Source organism: Ixodes scapularis, unplaced genomic scaffold (assembly GCF_016920785.2).
Source record: "Ixodes scapularis isolate PalLabHiFi unplaced genomic scaffold, ASM1692078v2 PGA_scaffold3__209_contigs__length_174095766, whole genome shotgun sequence".
Taxonomy (NCBI): Eukaryota; Metazoa; Arthropoda; class Arachnida; order Ixodida; family Ixodidae; genus Ixodes; species Ixodes scapularis.
The window spans coordinates 54576784-54596093 of record NW_024609868.1 but is presented as its reverse complement, the minus strand read 5'-3'; the positions used below and the strand labels follow the sequence as shown (position 1 = coordinate 54596093).

The window sequence follows — 19310 nt, the reverse complement described above, 5'->3', positions numbered from 1 at the left end:
CGGCGATCAACCCGCCAGCCCATCAACCGGCAAGCGCGGTGGACGAGCAATTTGTATGCTTCAATTCATCTTAATTCAAAGCGCAGCCGATGATACGAGCCAATGGGATCAACCAAACAGCGTCAAAGCGCGACATCGTGGCATTCGTCCATCTCCCTGTGCGCGTGTTCTTAGGAGTGTCGCGAATGTCCCTTGACTGCGCTTTAAATACGCGTGTTCATGGTTGTATCTGTTGGAGCCTTCGACTGTGTTCTGACCTAATATAAAACAACCTATAAGGTGATTAGAGACGCTGTAAAATACATATATATTTGTACGATTTGTTTTTCTTTCCTCCTACTTTAAACATTAAGGTCAGCAAATAATAGCATATTGTTATTTTTTTGCTCCGCTGAAGCCCATCTCGATGCAGGTGTGGCGAAATTCTGAGCAAAAGTATCAATTTGACGCAGAATGTAGCATACTTTTCTTGATGGCGTATTTGACGCAAAAAGCGCAGCACTGCGATCCCTGGTGATTGCGTCGAAAACCGTTTATAAAACCCGATCTTGAGGAACTCGTCGTGTCAAATGAGATGGGGCCACGCAAGCGACCACCATCCAGAGGAGAGGAGTTCTTCGAGAGGAAACGGCGTCATTCAGCAGCCGAGCGTCGTCGATACCCAACGAAGGTGGACGATGAGAAGCAACGGCGCCCGCAACAGATGCTGGAAGCCGATCGACAACGGCGCGGCCGCGGAACTGCCTCCTTTTAGGCAACGTCGTGTGTCTTTATACACGCGATGCTTCGCAAATCGTACACTACGGACATAGTGGTTTCTGGAAAAAAATTTTTTTTTTCATTCTTGTTTTTCGGCGACGTCTGTAAACTGCAACGGCCTGCCCGAAGCCATCGTTTCAGCACAAGACAGTGACTAATTTTGTGAAATGTAAACCTTCTTTTTATATATAAAAAGACACTTCCTTTTGTAATAACACCATAATACCCAGGCCTCTAAAGGGAATTAAATTATTTCCTTCAGACAGTTTTGGCTTCGCGTCGCCGAAAAGTGCGAATCTGACGCGACAGTCCACTTCCACCGCTCTGCAAGACACCAAACTTTGTCACCATATAACAAGCTTCCATCATTATTCGGAACCCCCCCTCAGAAAAGCGGTGGGACAAAACTCCGCTTCTGTTGCGTAAAGAGAGGGACTTCCGTTTTTGTTGGATCAAGTCAGCACCCTAACGGCTCATTCACACTGGAAGCGGATCTGCGTTCGCAAAGCGGTTGCGAACGCGGTTGTATAAAGATCCAGCACAAATGCACGCGCACTCGATGACATCGAGTGTGCGTGCAATTGTACTGGATCTTTATGCAACCGCGTTCGCAACCGCTTTGCGAACGTGGATCCGCTTCCAGTGTGAATGAGCGGTAAGCCGGGCAGGTCTACTCGGATGAAAGACCCCGAGCCAGTGCTCCCCTAACGCCGTTACCCGATATCTAGCAAGACATCGTCGATCTTTTGAGCGACCGACGACCCGTCACCGCGCTCAGCAGCCTCATGCAGAATCCTGTACCTCTTGTGCGGAAGCAACGAGGCAGGGAGGTCAACCTTGAGAAGGTCGACGCTCGTTCCCCCTGACTCGATGGGTGCCAAATTCAGCTGGCCGAAGTGCCAGCGGACAATCGAAGCGGCAGCGGTGTTTAGCCCACAACGGGAACTCCGTTGATAGCCTAAGAAACGGAGGGTGTGGCGACCATCTCATTATCGCTCCTCAACCAATAAGAGTGCGGCATGAGCCGATCAGAACGCAGAAGAACGAATCGAGAAGCGCCAACATATTTGGTCAAGCCTTGCGTTTCTCAAGTTTTCAGCCACCACAGGATTATAATAATTATTATTATTATAGTTATAATAATATCTTTTACTTTTAATTTTTCCACAAATGGTTGTAAAGGAGAGAAAAAAAAAAAAGCTTCAAATTGAAGCTTGACGAGTCCTCCGACCCGTTTAGGCAGTTGATGAGCGAACTGGGTCGCTAAACTCCTCAAAGACAAAGTCCGGGCCGAAGTTCGCAGAGCGGGCTGCTCTCGAGACGTAGGCGTCATGCGGGAAAAGATGTCAATCATCCAAACCCTCTCGGTGCTCAAATGCCAGCGAGATTGTTAAAGGCAAAGTCGTACCGAACTTCATCAGAGTGAGGGCGAGCAATACCGTAGGACCAACCGACTTGCATTTGCACTGATGACATCGCGCCCGCGTATCCCTACGCCGCGTTAAAGTCAGTACTGTCTAGATCGTCCCTAGGCGGGCTGTGAACATTCTGCACTTTCTCGTCGCAAGATCGTCGTTTGCGGACGTTACTGATGACGACGAAGTGACGCTCCACAACTTTAAGAAGGAGTTATTTGAGGCCGAAATTTGAGGCCGAGGCGAAGATTGAACTTTAAGATACTGTGGAGCCGTGCGCAGTGTACATCGACGTTAGAGCTCATCTTCTGTCAACAACACTACCGGGGCCACCCATCGACGGTGCGTGCAGTGGCGCTGGTAGTGTTTGATATGAAGGGGCGAAAAAAGAATGGCTATAAAAGAATGAGAAAGGTAAATAAAAAGGGTTACGACCAACATACCGACACACATAAAGTAGGGGTCAGGAAGTGCCGTAGAAAATGTTCGGAAGAAGGGGGGGGGGGGGGGGGGGGGATAATGGGAGCGAATAAGGGGGATATTCCCTCCCCCGAATTTTTTAATATACCTTTTTGAAATCGCCCCCCCCCCCCCTTACTCATTTATGCCCCCGCTTTCGACGCCACTGAGGACCTGGGGGGGGGGGGGGGGGGGGAATCGCCCCGCTCCCCGTCCCCCTGTTTCGACGCCCCTGCTTAGAGAAGTTCCAACTGAGCGACAACGAGGAACAGAACAGAGCGCAATTTGCGAAATAATGGTTCTAGAGGTACTAGAATTTAGGCGGTTCGCGTTCCATAAACCCACGGACGGGCGACGGCCATGATAGACTTTCAAGCGAGATGCTCGTGCCATGGATCGTAGTGTGCAGGCGCGATCCGTGACGTTCATTTATAGTTTCTGCTCTTGACGTCAGGAAGAAGATGATCAGTTCTGAACGACAATTTCGACGGTGTTGATTTTAAAATGCAATTATCCCAAGCCTCCACCGTAAATTTTACAGGCCATAAAATATGTTGATTGCAGCCGGAAATCTTTGTCGTAATATCACACGTATAACCCACGGTCACCTCCGCGCGCTCTCTCGAGCTCCTCTTGTTCGGCGCTCAGGAAGTGGTAGAGATTTTTCGCTCCTTCGATGAAAAACGTCGCGAAGATAAACGGATCTGCGGGTTTGTGAGAAAACAACAACAACAACAACAACAACTTCGCTGCTCTCTTTCGGCTCCTCCCCCACTATATCATAACCGAAAGAATCTTTGTGTTTCACGAGTTTATGGGGTATCCACACGAAGGATAAATCCGCTCCTTTCCTCCGCGGAGCGCGCATCACGTGAGACATACGTCATCCCTTTTTGACGCCTCGCGGCGCCGTTCTCCCGTTCTCCTCCGATGGAGTTTCCCGGGATGTTGACGTCACGACATCCGTCCGCGGAGTTCTCGTTCGTGTGGATACCCCTTTAACCACAGTTTGTGCAATAAATAACCACAAAATACACACACGCACACCTAAGTTATACGGTAATTAAAGTAACATTTAGAAAATGAACACTGTAGCCAGAAACAACAAAGAACGTTGAAATGTGCAGAATAGTAATGTCTTGCAAAAATCTGCACCGTGTATTTCTTTTTAGGAATTGTGCTGAGATTTATTTTCTGTTTTCAATGTGATTTAAAACTTGAGAAACTAAATGTCGAAACATTTGCTGCCTGTATAGTTAGATCTGTACGTGAGAACCCTTCTTTATTCATTGTGGCGAGTAAAAAAGACTATTAAGTTCTAACGCTTCTAATTTGGTTAAAATTTGGTTACATAATAGATGATCATATAGCGCATGCATTGTTAAAAAAGCTAAATTATTAAATATGATATCGGTATGTGAATCGTAAGGAGCATTACAGATCGCTCTCACCATTTCTCTTAAGCAAGTAAATTGTATTAAGATTGATTCTACTTGGATCATTTGCATTACACAGTGCGCCTACAGCACAAAATACTACTCTATGAGCGTGACAGATCGCGACCGCATGCGCGTCGTGCAGCTCACGTTGTCGCGCTTTCGTGCTGCACCGAGGGAGAGGGCCGCCATTGACTAACATCATTTATAGACCTTTAAAAAAAACAAAAAAAAAAAACAACCTCTGGCCGCCGCCATTTTGCGAATCGAGCGACCCCTTTCAGCCAGAAATTTCTGCCACCCGCCTGAGCTGTGGAAACTCGGTCAGCGTGACTCCCCGCCTGCATTGTGCATTCGGAGTTCGCCGGCTCGTCTTGGAAGTTTTACTTTATTTGCCTGTTTAGGATGCTTATGGCGCTGGAAAGGTCTATAGACCACTGTCTACGCTGTTCCATGGGTGCCGTCATGTCTGTTTATGCAGACGCCATGACACAGTGGGGGGGGGCAGTGTTTCTTTGCAAGACTCTGTTTTTTTTTATATAAACTTACGCACATATCACAATGCAAGAACGTGAGAAATGCATTGTCACGACGCTCCAAGAACAACACCGATGCCAAGAGTGCCGTAAACAGCAAAAATCTTGTTTTATGCGCAGTCCCTCTCTTCACAAGAGCCTGCGTTTGAGATTATCATTTCTCATTTTTGTCGCTGGGGGCTAGGACTTCGGACACTGGTCGTGACGTCATCACTGCAAGCGATCGAGTCGGGCCAGGCGCCTAAGGATAGCGCCGATGTTAAAGCATCGTGCGGAAATATGTTGTCGTAAAAAAACAGGTTTTTATTGATACAAATGTGTTTTGTTATCTAGAAAGTCGTTTATAAATTAAACACGGGCAAGGAGAGAAATTTTGTTGCACTGCGAGTGATCGGGAGCCGTGGAACACCGCTCACATGTAAGCATTGCGAGCGGACTTACATTCGTAGCTACGAGCTTTTATTAACGCAGTCGTGTTTGATTTAAAAAATAAAAAATAAAAACCACAGGTGAGCTGGTAGATGACATTCATAGTAAAGCCTAGGCAGATGAAAAATAATAATAAAACAATGAACTGACAGAAGAAGAGCGACCTCGTTGTTCTGTCCGTTTTTTTATTCCCCAGTATCGGGTTTACACTGTACATGTTCTATTACCTATAATGATAGCTATACACAGGAATTAACCTACGAAAGTATACACAGACAAATTATTAGGGCATAAAACTTAAAGCGCAGTGTGAGAACAGTATGTGTACAACAATGCCCTGGGAAAGACAGGTTTGCCTCTAAGCAAACTCCTTTAGTGGAGTAAATATCGGTCGGAAAGACGGATATTTTATAGACAATAATTTTAATGAAACGGCATGCCACCAAGTGATGCGACGTGACAAAACAGCTCATAGTAACAATGTAATGCATATAAAAACAAACGCTCACGGAAAGTATTGGCAACAAAAGTAGTAAAGTGATATTGAGAAATTTCGTCTTGCTGCCCGGATAAAACAACATAATAGTTACTTTATCGGAGGTTACATAATGACGGCGAATGAAAGTAGTAAAACATTCATTTTGAAGGAGTTGCTATCTGCCTCAATCTTCCATGTTTAGTTTTTAAGTAATCAGTCAATTGAATTATCCAAAGTCGTCGCGGCTTTAAATACTACTCAGAGAAATATAAACACTTATCTATCGCCCGACACCCTATTTTGTTTTCAGTACAGTGGCTATCTTGCATTTCCTTAGCTAGACACTCAACCGAGAGGCGGGCGTCTTGATGAGGACAGAAATACAGACACGTGATTCCACCCCCAAGCCTACGCTCTTAATTGCGCTATTCCGTTCACGCAGTGTGCCATACGACAAGCAAATGGCATGAAAAGTTCTCACCTCTTAAAGATATCTATGCAATCATTGCGGGCATTATCACCTCAGACAACGACCGACTGATTCCTCAAGTCTCTCGAGACACAGGGGCCGTAGCATCGTACCAGCGTGCCGTCGTGTATCACTACTGCGTGGTGCACGCTAAAGACCCAAGGCTAGCCGTTGTACCGCACTGGCCATCTACAGCTGAGAGACAAGTCGCCCGTTGAGGCTGACTGGCTTCCGGTATGTTTAAACAAACACATGACGCAGTGCGGAGAGGAACTGGGGGAGAAAAGGAGACGAGAGCATGAAAGGACGTAAAGAAAACACCGAGCTCTGTTTGGAATGATTGCTGGGTAGAAGCAAAGCTAACTGCCTTTGTCTCTACTCTGCGTTCAAACGCGTTTGAAAGCGAACGCTAAACGTTAGACACCCGTTTTTGCTTACGAATTCTTTCGAACAGTGGAGTGGAGACGAAGGCAGCTAGATTGGCGTCTACCTACTAATCATTCCAACCAGAGTGCGGTGTTCTTGCGTTCCCGCACGCGCTCGTCTCCTCCTCACCCTCATGAGCTTTCACGGTTAGTTCATGGTCAGGGGGGATGAGGTATAGACAATAGACAGATCTCACTAAGCGCTCGGCGCATGCGTGACGTCGCCATAAGTTTAGTTTACAATAGGCAGGCGGCGGTGCATGCGAGGACTCGTGCCGTCGCGTGTTTCACACGCGCAAAGCCCCAGCGGTGTTGTCGCAAGTGCAGAAAGACTAATGCTCCCTTGTAGCATTGCGGCAGCGGTGGCGTAGTCAAACTGGCTGGTGAGATCGGTTTATGGCAAGCATTGCGCTCCGACTGGTGCCTCATGACCACCGTGCTCATGACGTAGCCCCCTGAATACTGGCAAAGCCTGGCGGATCGCCACGAAAAGCGGCCGCCGAAATGGAAAAGGTGAAGCGGCAGACAACGGATGAGCAGAGAGCCACGTGACTGGCGCCCCGCTGCGGCGAGACACGGAAACAGAGTTCTCTCGAGCGAACAAGTGTGTTTCGGGTCCTCGCCACTGCAAAAGCTGTGCGCTGACGTCCAGGTTCCCCAAGAAATGGCTTTTTGATGCTCTGTGCTACCAGATCCTCGCGATTCAAATCCGTGACCGGGCGTTCTATGGATCTTTCGTTCAACTGCCAGGCTTTGTGAGAATAGAGGAGGCTATGCTCATGCGTGCAAGCACGTGCAGATATGCTCGTGAGCCTAGCTTTGGCAGACTCGCAATTACACGTTCTTGCCAGCACAAGCAAAGGCGTTGCGGTGGCCAGACACTTTGCTTGCAGTCTTCTATACATTTGCCGCCGTTTAAGTTTACACACTTGAGATTGTTAAAGAGCAGAGGGCAACTCGCGCGTGGACACTCACCGGTGGGCCTGGGCGGCCGCAGCGCGTGTCCCACCAGAGGGGCGGCCCGAGTCGTCGGCGGGGTGGCGGGGACAGCCATGGTCGTGGCCAAGGGTGCGGGCGCCGTCGTGTTCCTGGTCCACGTGGCGTTGACTCCCGGCCGCATGTCCCCGCCCGGTTCCTAGGGCCTCGCAGCCGCCATCTGGGCATAATGGCCGCCGCGCCCGCCAGGCACCGCTCGAGCCAGCTGTCTGCTGCCCGACGGCGGCCGACTCAGCGCGGCCCACGAAATCGCGATGGTGTCGACGTCACTCTCGCTGGGCACAGCGCTCGCTACTCGGCGTCCTTCGCACCACACAGTATACTGAGAACTCACACCCACGTTGTGGAGACGAGCAGACCTCTGGGTCGCCTCGAAGTCGGTAGAGATGAATCACCTTTTGCACAACATACACTTGGCACTTCACGTGTATCCTTACGGACGTGACAAATCCCACGTTGATGTTCGGGTTCACTGTTCACCGTTGTCTGTGCAAGCTTTACATCCGGTACAGAGGAAGAACCACGGGATTGATTGAAGCAGATGATCTAAAACAAAGAACTGGCTGTGTCGGAAAGTTGGAAGTTTGAAAATACTGCTCCGCAGTCTTGCGAAAGTCGCTGTGCGGCTCCAACGCGAGCTTTCTCACGGAAGCATATAGTACGGAGAACCTATGTCTCCCAACTACTCCTAGTTTGAATGGCTTCCAGGTTCTTAACACGTTGGTTCCGACGTCTTGAGCTGGACTAGATAAGAGAAGGTGGCGATCTCCGGTATTTTCTGGGTTTTAGAAGACACTTTACTCTTTCTTCAGAGGTGTTTACGAATCCTGGCGGTGGAAGTTTATCTTCTTTCGAAATGTTTAGGGGGTCGGGAGGATGGCAAACAAATGCGCCTCACTTTTAACATAAGACAACGAAAAGCGGCTGACTGTCTTTTTTGATGTCCTCTCAAAGTTACGTGATGGCCAACTTGACCCTAAATCTACGAGTTTGGGAAGCGATTTTTCAAACCCAGCCTAGGAGGCTTAGCGGAACTTTCTTAACGTGGAACTTATATTATTTGTTTTGTTGGTTTCGAATATTATATTTTACTCCTATTTTTCTTTACCGGTAAGGTTATCGCACAAAGGGTACACACTTTTCTGTAATAAACTTCCGACTTGAGCCGTTGGGACAGATGGAAGTGGCTTAGAGAAAGTACTTTGAAATACCGGTAAAGAAGAGGAGTTTTTCCGCTCGTTATTGCCTTAAAAATGGGCGTCTGCTGGACGCTCAGAAGACAGTCTTCAGTCCGAGCGGTCCAAGTCCAAGCTTAACGTCGTTGCTCTGAACAGCTTAGCGTGACGTAACAAGACATGATCGACGTTGGGGATGCCAGATGACGATGATGGTTTTCAGATGACTGTATCGCTGAATGGCGGCTTGACAACGACTTCACTAAAATTTATTTCTTCCATGGTGATTGGTGGGATCCCACTGAAAAATACAAAAAACAACAAAAATAATTAGTTACCTATCAAGTTATGCATTTGCTTAATGGCTTAGTCACCCCAGCCCTCTACCCCCTCCCCCCCCCCCCCCCCCACACACACACACAAAGCTATCTTTGACAGCCTTTTTAGGGTCATTCCAACATCATGTAAGAACACAAACAAATTGAATCGAATTAAGTAAAGTCGTATATTTCGAAGTCTTGAACACGTGTATGTTAACTGTGTGCAGTGACACTCGGTTTTAAACGCGCCGGCAGGCTTTTCCGAATATTTATTACTTGATGCAACCAAAAGCGAACCTGTAGTTAAAATTTTATTTCAGAAATTAAAAGTTTAACACAACAAAACACTTTCTATCACTATAAATTATAGAGTGCAGCAAATAGTCAAAATACTTTCGTCTAAACTTGTCGCGGGGACCAAATAGAACTACGCGTACAGCTCAATTTATTGCGTTGGTTGTCAAATTAAGTTTCGCGGCAACCGGCTTGGGAAAAAAACGCTTAATTGCTCTATTTGCCTTCTCAAAAGGTTGCTACAAAATTACACAAAAAAATGAAAGCCACTTACAATTCGCTGTAACGCCGAATTAGAGCGCAGCTTTTGAGGAAGAGGAAGGGAACTAAAATTACCGCTCCCGAACGAAACTTTAGGAATTCCATCCTCGTTAGCCTTGAAAGTTTCTATACACCATGGAAAGATCCATTAGAGATCGGGTGCTCGTAAACGCAAACACACGTGCAGCAAGCGGCGATGTCCTCCTCCGCAAAGGCAAAAATACCTTTCCACATTTCCGCACAAGCTTCGTTCGTATAACTATGTTTGCATCAGAAACGCGCAACATAAACTTCCGTTGCCTATTCTTGTTTTTCCCCGCTCGCGTCAGCTGTAACTTGATGAAGTATTCCACCTTGTTTTGTGTTTAACGGTACGTTAAAGATGGCAGAAAATTGACAGAGTCGCTTTTGGTCGCTTCAGTATATTCCGATGATATTTTTTTGTATTTTACGAGTGCGCAGACAGCACAGCCATACTGCGTTTTACTTGAAGTCCGACCGTGCAGTCGACGCTACGACCTGATTGAGTTAAACAAGCAGAGCCCAAAGTGCATTTTCACCGTGCTCGTTCGTGTTAGTCAGTTTTATTTCGTTGACTAAACCAATCACGCATAATGAATGCGCCATGATTGCGCTTTTTTATTTATGCGTTAATTGGTTTTAGCCGGCGCCAGCAAACCCGCAAGGGAATTCAGGAGCGCCGTGGCGATTCATTTTGGGCGTTGCCATGAAATCGTAGCTTCGGCTGCAGTTAGAATTAATATGAGAAACGCGGAGTAAAAAACAACTCGACTCTCCGATGTTACGACGCAGCGGTGGCGCTCCTGTCGACATTGCGCATGCGCAGATACTTCGCCCCAAACAAATCTGGTTTCTGCGCGCGCGCCCGCAGCGCCCCACACCCGGTTGTGGGGAAGACGCTGGCTTGTTTGTAATCGGTGTGTTGGTGCTGTATAGTGCGGCAGCTGCGATATGCGTCGTGCCAAAGTGAACGGTTAGACTGTAAGTTACAGCGTCGTGCCAAAGTGAATGGTAAGTTAGACCTCAGGAAGGTAGGGCGAGGCAAAGGAAGGCTGGGGAGGGAGAAGCCGACGAAACGCTGGAAAGGATAGGGGGAAACCTCCTTATTTCTACAGCGTTCTTTCTGCTTCCTCATCTCCGGCCTTTCTTTTCCTCGCCCTATCTTCTTGAGTTGCAGACGGACTATAGTGGTGTAATCACAGCTAGAACACAAACAAATCATCTGGCTTGAACATTCCGTCAAAACCAATAAAAATGCAAAAAAAAACTTGATATTTTCCCTTTTTTTTTTTTTTAGCGAGCAACATTTGGTATTGGAATAACATGAAATGTGACAAGGGGCGAAGCAATTTTCAATGTAAAAAATACTTCTGCTCCTTATCCATGCACCTTTTCTTTTTAGGCGCATTGCATCATTTTCTCTGAAATGCCACGCACAGAATCTGACCCTGAAATGCCTTGGCCCCTACTATATTATACTACTAATACGCAGTTCCTATTCTACTACGTAGCCCCTGTTCCTATGCAGCGGGGGGGGGGGGGGGGGAGGTGGGGGGGAGGAGAGTTAGCGTTCATCTAGGACTATCCTCCCCTCCCCCCAACGCCCAACCACCTCCCTCCAGTCTTTACACGGCGCTACGCCATTGCTCGCGTTCGCATACTGTTTGATCTTCGTAAACGTTCCGCAGGCGTTAATGAACGTCAATAAGTGCAATATTTTCCGCACGCGAAATTTCAATTACACACTTTTGCTTCCTACGTACACCAATATCAGGCGTCATTTTGTCAGACTGCCCCTGTGCTGCCATCTGACGCACAAGAACCAAAATTTACCGAATATTGGCGAGAAGGATCAACCATCATACCACCCACGTTCGCCCATGGAGTCTTGGGCGAAGGCAATGAAATTGAAGTCATTAATGTCCAAGCGGCCCTCGTGCGTAAACATTCGTGCATTTAAAACCGGGCTGACACTGCTCCCACATCGTCCTATAAAAGGCTGCCTGCAGAACACGAGTCACCACAATATCCGTGTTTCGAATGCCGCTCGCGTGCCCGAGTTTCCTCCTCGTGCTTCGAATGCCACGAGGCATTCTAAGCATGCATGTAAGAAGCGAACATGCTTCGAAGACGCTTGAGGCCTCTCGGCAGATGCTGCTTTCATCGTGTTATACAGCGAACTCCGTGTCTCTTCTACATACGATGCAGGAGTAGTACGACTGCGAATTCGGCACTAATTCCCTCCGCGAAAGAGACTGGAGGTTTAAAACAAGATCACTCTGATCTTTTCTTTTTTCGCCAAACGGACTTTTAAAGCGAACAATAAAAATAACTTTCTCGAGGGTTTCGAACAAAGGTTAGTATGACGTCAAAGCGACGTCATGAACGCGGCTCAATCTTGTTAGCGTCCCTGGCGGCGCAGAGCTGAGTGAGAATAGAATCGGAAAGCAGCGGTGTGTTTGCCTTCCGCGGCCGCCGAGAGTTCGCTCATTAAAAATGCTCGGTCGAAAGAAGAGGGGAAAATACGCGGTCGCGCACCGAGAGAGAATTACGGCCAAAGTTAAAACGTAAAAGTTCTCTCGAGTAAAGGTTAAGATAACGCTGTTAGAGTATTCAAGAAGAGAAAGAAAAGATGGTTAAATTGGGAGTGAAATTAACTCAAGACGTTGCGCGTTTCTTGATTCTGAATTTTTTTTTCTTCTTACGGCTCAACTTGCGTTCTTAAGCAAACTGCTCTAAGGGCCCGGAACTGCTTGGAAAGGGGCCTATGCAAACCGTCACAAAGTAAAGTTTTACCGCGTGCCTTGAATGCCGATCTACTTGGTTTTGATACTTTGTTTTGAACAAAATACACTGACAGGCACAAATTTGGAAAGGCAGCTTTGCCCCCCCCCCTTCCTTACACTTCAAAACCAGAAGAAAGCAATTTTATTTTTTACTGTAGTTAAAAAAAAAAAAAAAAAAAAAACAATCAAGCACTTCTGCATGTAGGCAAAGCCTACTTAGGGAACTGTTGAACATTATTTTAAAGAACATCGTGCAGAAACGAAATCCTTCACAAAATAACTTATAAATATATTTTAGGCTACTTAAAGTACGAGGAGTTTTCCTGCCACGTGTACGCGCTTAGTGAATGAACGGCGGTCAAGGATAAAAAGAGAAAGCCTTATGCGCTATTTTTGGATACATATATTTAATTTTAAAATTGTGTATTTCGCGTTTTTCTATCTTGGTATTTGTATAAACCCTGAGTGCATTATTATAGTATACATGAGTGTACCATAAGAATTAAGATGACAATTTTTTCTTCATTTGTACCGTTGCCAATTTCATGTATTTCTCGTTTCTTCTTTTTTCCCCCCTTTAAATAAACGACGAAGGCTTAGCAGCGCCAAATAGCTGCTCAAATATGCAGCTCTCTCGATGAAGAGATTTGCCTTCTTTAAATCTTTAGATTCTGTGTACTGTTTTAGGAAAACGATTTAACCATATAATATGAACGTAATCTTCTTGTAGTATTACTTCCACCATCATAAATATGCGAGCAGAACAGAGTCTTTGAGTCGCCAAGAACGTAATCCTCAAACTCAAAAAGTTAGGGAAAACTTAATTCCCTGAGAGCTTCCAAATATAACGCCAATGTTGACTTTCAGTACTTCATGACAGCCTTTCACAGGTATGCAGATGGATGAACATAGTATATAAAAAAATATATATATTTTAAAACTTTGGAAGTAAAAAGAAATAACGCGATTTGTGCTGTTTCAAAACCCTTTTTTTTTGTACTAAAGGATAGGAATTATTCTCGTTAAGAAGCCGAAAAGCTTGAATTAATAATTCCAACGTTGCGTTCTCACTCGCCTATGGAAGTCGCAAAAAAGGAGGGCTTATGCGTTAAAAACAAAGAGATAAAACCCTGGAGGAGAAAAAAAAAATAAACTGCGACATAAGGCTAAGTTGTGGTTGCCTACGCAACATATGTTGTAGAAACGCCTTGAGACGTTCTTAAATGGAAATGCTGATTTTAGATTTTTTATGGGTTATGAAACATAACCTATCTGAATTTCTTTCGTTTTACTACCCATATTGACCATTTAAATACTCCTATGTAGTCAGCGTAAAAACGAAACGATACCACGTCAAGCATCGGACTTCATGATATTAATAACTTCTCTTAAAGCACGTGTACTTCCCGATACATTTAAAGCCTGGAACATTAGGTGAGAAACCTAATTGTACTCTTAGACGCATAAAAGAAAAACACTTCATTACGCTTGGTCATTAATAAGTGGCCACAAAAAGCGCATACCGTATTTGCAGTTCATAGATCACACCTTTTTAAAAGTCGCACATATATGTGTACGGCTGGCGCGACAAAGCTGCATTGAAATCCCTCATATCTGTATTACGATTGCAATATAATGCGCATGCAATGGCAAATTGCGATATTTTCGCCAACGACAGGAACGAGAAAATCGAACTCCCGTGGCAAGTGTTCGCAGCAAAGATTCACACCTCTAAAAAATGGAACGCACATAAGTCGCACCGTTTTATATAAAACGAGATGACAAAAACAAAAAAAAAGTGAAAAAAAGTCGATTTAGTTTTTGGAAATTTCGGTATTAAATAAATAAAACGCCGCTTCCAAATAGCTTCACTCTCTTTTCTTGAAACGATTGTGCGTTCGTCGTGGTAATCGAGCTAAAATATCGTTATTTTCACGTGCTACCTGACTCACACAAATGAAGCTGTTACTCCGACGCCACACAAATATGAAGCAGTTTAAGAATACCGACGGAGTTTGGTGGCGAAGGCGTATAGGCGAAGTATAGGCGAAGTGGAGCACCATGCTCCAACGTGCTCTCGGGTGATCCCCGTTGAGGGATGCACGTTAAAAGGTTCAGTCTATATACCGCTTCATTTAACCAGTCGGGTGTAGCGAAGGAACAGCTATATATGCTTTGCAGAAAGGTCTATTTGCGCGAGAACTCGAGCATGAAGCGCATTTCGAAAACCCCGCGCTCACGCCCGCGTCATTAATAGCACTGCGCACGACTTCCGATACACAGTCTCTGCTCGGGGGTAACTCTTATAGCTATTTGATAAGAAGTGAGAAGATCCTGCACACAACTTTGATGAGCGTAAAGTACATGCGAGCTCACGGGTGCACAGGACTTGACTTTATGCTACAAAACGTTGTTCGCGAGTATATATATATACACGTATATACTCGCGGACAACGTTTTGTGGTGACACCCTTTACCGGCGCCACACTTTAGCGACGAGTTGAAACATGAAAGTTGTTTTACATGGCTGCTGCTAGAGTCACTGAATATTCTCAGAGTACCGAAACCCCCAGGCTCGAAGTGCCAAGACTCAATATTTTTTTTTTATTACTGTGGTCACCATGAGCTTTTAGAAAGCATCATTTTGCGTAAAAACGAGCGGAAAAAGCACTTTTTGTGAAAACTTTTATTGGAGATTAGTACAGAATGACAAGGCGTGATCTTTTCTAAAATCTTTAGTTTGCAAGGTTTTGGGGCACAATTAATATTGTTTTTATACAGCCATGTCTCACCGGTGATCTCAGGTAGCGCGTCCTGACCTGGGCGCGTCTTAACTTGGGTAGTAATTCGCGGTGCGTCCGCTTGGGAGATGGGGGTGGCATCTCTGAAACCCCTTCCACCGTATACGTTTCGGCGTCAAAATGTCCAATTAAAACCAAAATAAAACGGACGACTACTTCAGTGAAAAAGGGGGTGAAAGAGCAGGGAGGAAAATGTGGGAAAGAAGGATTCGGGAGAAATCAGCTCTAACAGTGTCACGAAAACAGGACGTCAGAAAGGAAAATGGCTTTGGCAATTCACTGGAAAGTTCTGTACTGTTCGAGGGGAGAACGGGAGTTCTGGGGACGAGGGCGTAGAGGGCTAAATTCAGACTTGTACCGTACGCATTACAAGTAATCAAATTACTTGTAATCAATTACTTTTTGGAGTAATTTTGAAATCAGTTGATTACTTTAATTAGGCAGTAATCACAAAAATAATCTGATTACTTTTTAAAGTAATAAAATTACTTCTAACCGTTACTGTTTTTCGGCGGGGAGTACGGTCCACGGAATTGAGGCAAGCGCACCATATATATATATATATATATATATACATATATATATACATATATATATATATATATATATATATATATATATATATATATATATATATATATATGCAGATGAATGAACCGTACTTAATCCAATGAATCAAAGAATTATATTTTTTTCAGGAACCCGCCGAAAGCTAAAAAAAAGACGAAAAAAAACGGCGGAGCTAGGATTTTGGCTTTCGTTATTTTGGCTTTCGACGGGTTCCTGAAAAAAAAATTAATTCTTTGATTCATTGGATTAAGTACGGTTCATTCATCTGCATATGATCGTTTATTCATACATCTGCATATGTTCGTTTATATCCTCCTCGGAGACCACGTACGATGATGTGAAGTGCCCGTGGTGTATATATACGTGTATATATATGTGTATATATATATATATATATATATATATATATATATATATATATATATATATATATATATATATATATATATATATATATATATATATATATATATATATATATACAAAGCAGTCTCATCTCAATATTTTCTGACTAGCAGTCAACGGAGCAACATCTGCACTTACCATAAATGCTCGTTTCGGGCAGTAAATAAGCATCGCGGAAAGTAGAGGAGCGAGTTTTGTGTCATTAACGTACACTTTCAAGCACCTTTGCCTTTTGTTTGTGAACCTACTGGATCTACTGGATATACTATAAAACGAAAAGGGACAGACGAGGACATTAAGTAAACACGACAAGGCTGTCCTGTCCTTCAGGTCATCGTATGTCCGTGTGCGCTTTATGTATTCAGTATGTTGTACCAACTAGACCACCTTAATATTTTAGTGTTCATGAGACGCGCCAAAAATAGAAATAAAATCCCTCTAAGCTTCCGAGTGTAGCAGCGGGAATCATTACTAATACAGAACTTTGTAATCTATTATTGCAAAGCCATAAATTGAATATCACACCGGGATACTTTTACCGTCCGTTAACCGAGCCTGTAGTGTATGGAGGTCGTGTTTACGGTTTTTATAGATGTATGTAGAAAAGGTATGCTTGTTTTTTTTTTTTTTAATCAACTCAGAAAATGCTAACTAGGTTTAGTCAACAATGCTTCTAAAAAGATTAGATTGAAAGTTTTTTCAATTAATTGCGTAATAAGAAAAAGGATTTTTTTTATTTTTAAAACCGAGCAGTTTACATAAAAATTTACCTCTTCTCTTGCCTCGGGACTTAATATAACCTACTTTATTCCTGTTCGGTTATCTTCAGCCCAAGCAGCACTGCAGTAGATAATACACACAAAGGCGGCACCGTTGGTGCGGTGTACGATGGATGTGCCTCACGTTTCCTTACTTCGCTTCAATATCACGAGATGGGTCTGCTAGGTGTAATAAAAGCAAAACAAAGAGGAAAAGAAGCAAGAGTGTACAACCGCAACGTCGAAGTCGGTATTCCCAGCTGTCAAACGACGAGCGAACTACCAAACGCAATAACATGAGATGGGTGAACCAATTCATTCTGATGTTGAGCCAAGTTAAAAAAAAAAAAAAGAGCAGCAAAAAATGTTTTTTTTTCTTCTCTTGGATTGCTTATTTATTTTATTTGTTCATTTGCTCATGTTTGTTGTATGTTAGAAACACAACAAAGGTAAGCTTTTCAGGGTATCCTTGGATTACAATAAAAGCAAATCGCGATATTTTTTAAAATTTTTTTTCGTTTTTTTGAACTAAGCAGACGTAAAGGAAAGTGTTATGTGCCAGTTGCACCGCCATTTGATCCTCAGTTCTCAATGTGACGCAATGGTATTTTCTCTTCGCTTAAAAAAAAAAAAAAAAAAAAAAAAAAAAAAAGAGAGACCTTTCCGCAGCGTGTTGTCCCCGCAGAGTGTTGTCTCCGCAGAATGTTGTCACTGCGACTAACAGAGAAATAGCCCCGACCCAGAAATGTGACCCGCAAAGGAACTATCATCGCTCCCTTTTGTCCAGGAGCAGATAATTTATTTCGATCACAAAATCATTTAGACTTCACCATTCAAAGTTTGCCTCTTCGGACCCACTTGGCGAGCAGATAGACGCGCCATAATTATTTTTGCGCAAATCGACTCGTTTTATTATTTTCAAACGCTGAACACTTCTAGACTCACACTTCATGTCGCAAGTTACAAAAAAAAACATGTTAAAACTATACATCTAAATGAAGTATACAGTGTCAGCTAAAGAAATGCAGGGAGCGGGGCTTATCATGTAAACAAATGCTATAATCTGATTGGCTGGGGAGCGATAGTGATATGCTCGGGACCAGCCACGTCCTGTATATCTTAAGTTGTCGCTGATTATATACACCACCTCACTTTCGTTCTCACTCTGGCCTTTTTATATTCCCTGTTTATAACGACTGTCAAGATGTGCGGTATACGATATCGTTTGTATGCGCAATTATGATTTTATAAACCTGGGTTCAACGTGAATTTTTTTTTTTTTTTTTAATATCCGTGATTGACACATTTTTAGTTTGCGTATTGATGCTAACGTCGGCCTATATTCTCCGGGTGTTCGAAAATAGTGCAACACAAAAAACAGTAAAGTACGGGAGAAGATAGTCGCTCAGACCTTATGAAACATGCAGTCGTGAAAACACGCAACTTAAACTCATTTATTTTTATAAAGAAGAACATTTTGATTTATTTTTGGTAAATATAAAAGACAAGACTCACCAACTAAGCTTATTATGAGAGACAACCAGCTTCCATCTTTTCAATTACAGACGCAAAAAAGCCGCATATTATTTCTAATAACTTATTTATCAGGGAACACAATCATAATTTCACCCCCATTTTTTAACCGTTAACTCAAGGAGAACAGATCACACTAGGGAGCATCCATTATATCCCATTTTCGGAAACAAAAAATATATGAAGTTTAAGCAGCTTTTTTACCGCATTTGATGGAACTTTTTTTAAAGCTATTTTTCGATCACATAATTTCAAACAAGCTTTAAAGCAACATTTTACTCTTTTACATTGGGTCAGTGCATCATTAGTTTTCTTTTATCGTTGTTAAAAATATTTAATTCTGCTCTACGCTTTGAATATTTTTTCTTTGCATTCTTGCACTGCATGCATATATGCATTTTTGTTCGTTAAAATGTCCACCTGCTTATGCCAGGGATGTGGCCTGCGGTACTGGGAAATAAATAAATACATTAATTTATATAGCTTCTACATATAAATGTGTATCCTGTTGAAGTCGCCGACCCATGCGTTCTGTCCCATTGTATTTTTACCCGGTCCTGGGCCAACTAATATGGTTCGTTCGTATAGGCAGCACGTTAGAGAAATGCCTATGTTGGCACAAGCTTGGCAATTCTAGGGGCCTAACTTCGCCCTAACACAGTCTTTCTCCAAGGAATTATTTACTGACAGCGCATTTTGTTTTGGTGTTTTTGCCTCGCCACATAATTACTAAAGTGCCTGACCTAAGCCAAAGATGCAACTAATGAACCGAACAACCAGCCGTGAAGCCTAAGTATGGCACTTGTTTGGCAATTTAAGCCCAAATATGCCAGATGGCAGCTAAACTACCAACCAGGCCTAACTTTGGAACTTGTTTGGCGAATTAGGTACAAAGCTCTGACCACAGAAGTTGAAGTTTGACTGCACCTCGGCTTCTTCGGGTATTTTAAGACCCTAAATTCCCAGACAGAAAAAAAGTTTCAC

General features: G+C 43.9%; 1 protein-coding gene across 2 annotated transcripts in view; it reads right to left on the bottom strand.

The window, feature by feature from the left end:
- The window catches only part of LOC8024042, a 94904-nt gene extending 86004 nt beyond the window's left edge, over positions 1–8900 (bottom strand). Inside the window, exon 1 of one of the 2 annotated variants that reach the window (XM_029973971.4) lies at positions 7382–8900. In XM_029973971.4, the coding sequence (XP_029829831.2) occupies positions 7382–7526 (145 nt within the window). In that variant the 5' untranslated portion in view covers positions 7527–8900. The remainder of the gene's footprint in view (positions 1–7381) is intronic. The other variant, XM_029973972.4, reaches the window with a different exon arrangement.
- Between the last annotated feature and the right edge of the window lie 10410 nt (positions 8901–19310).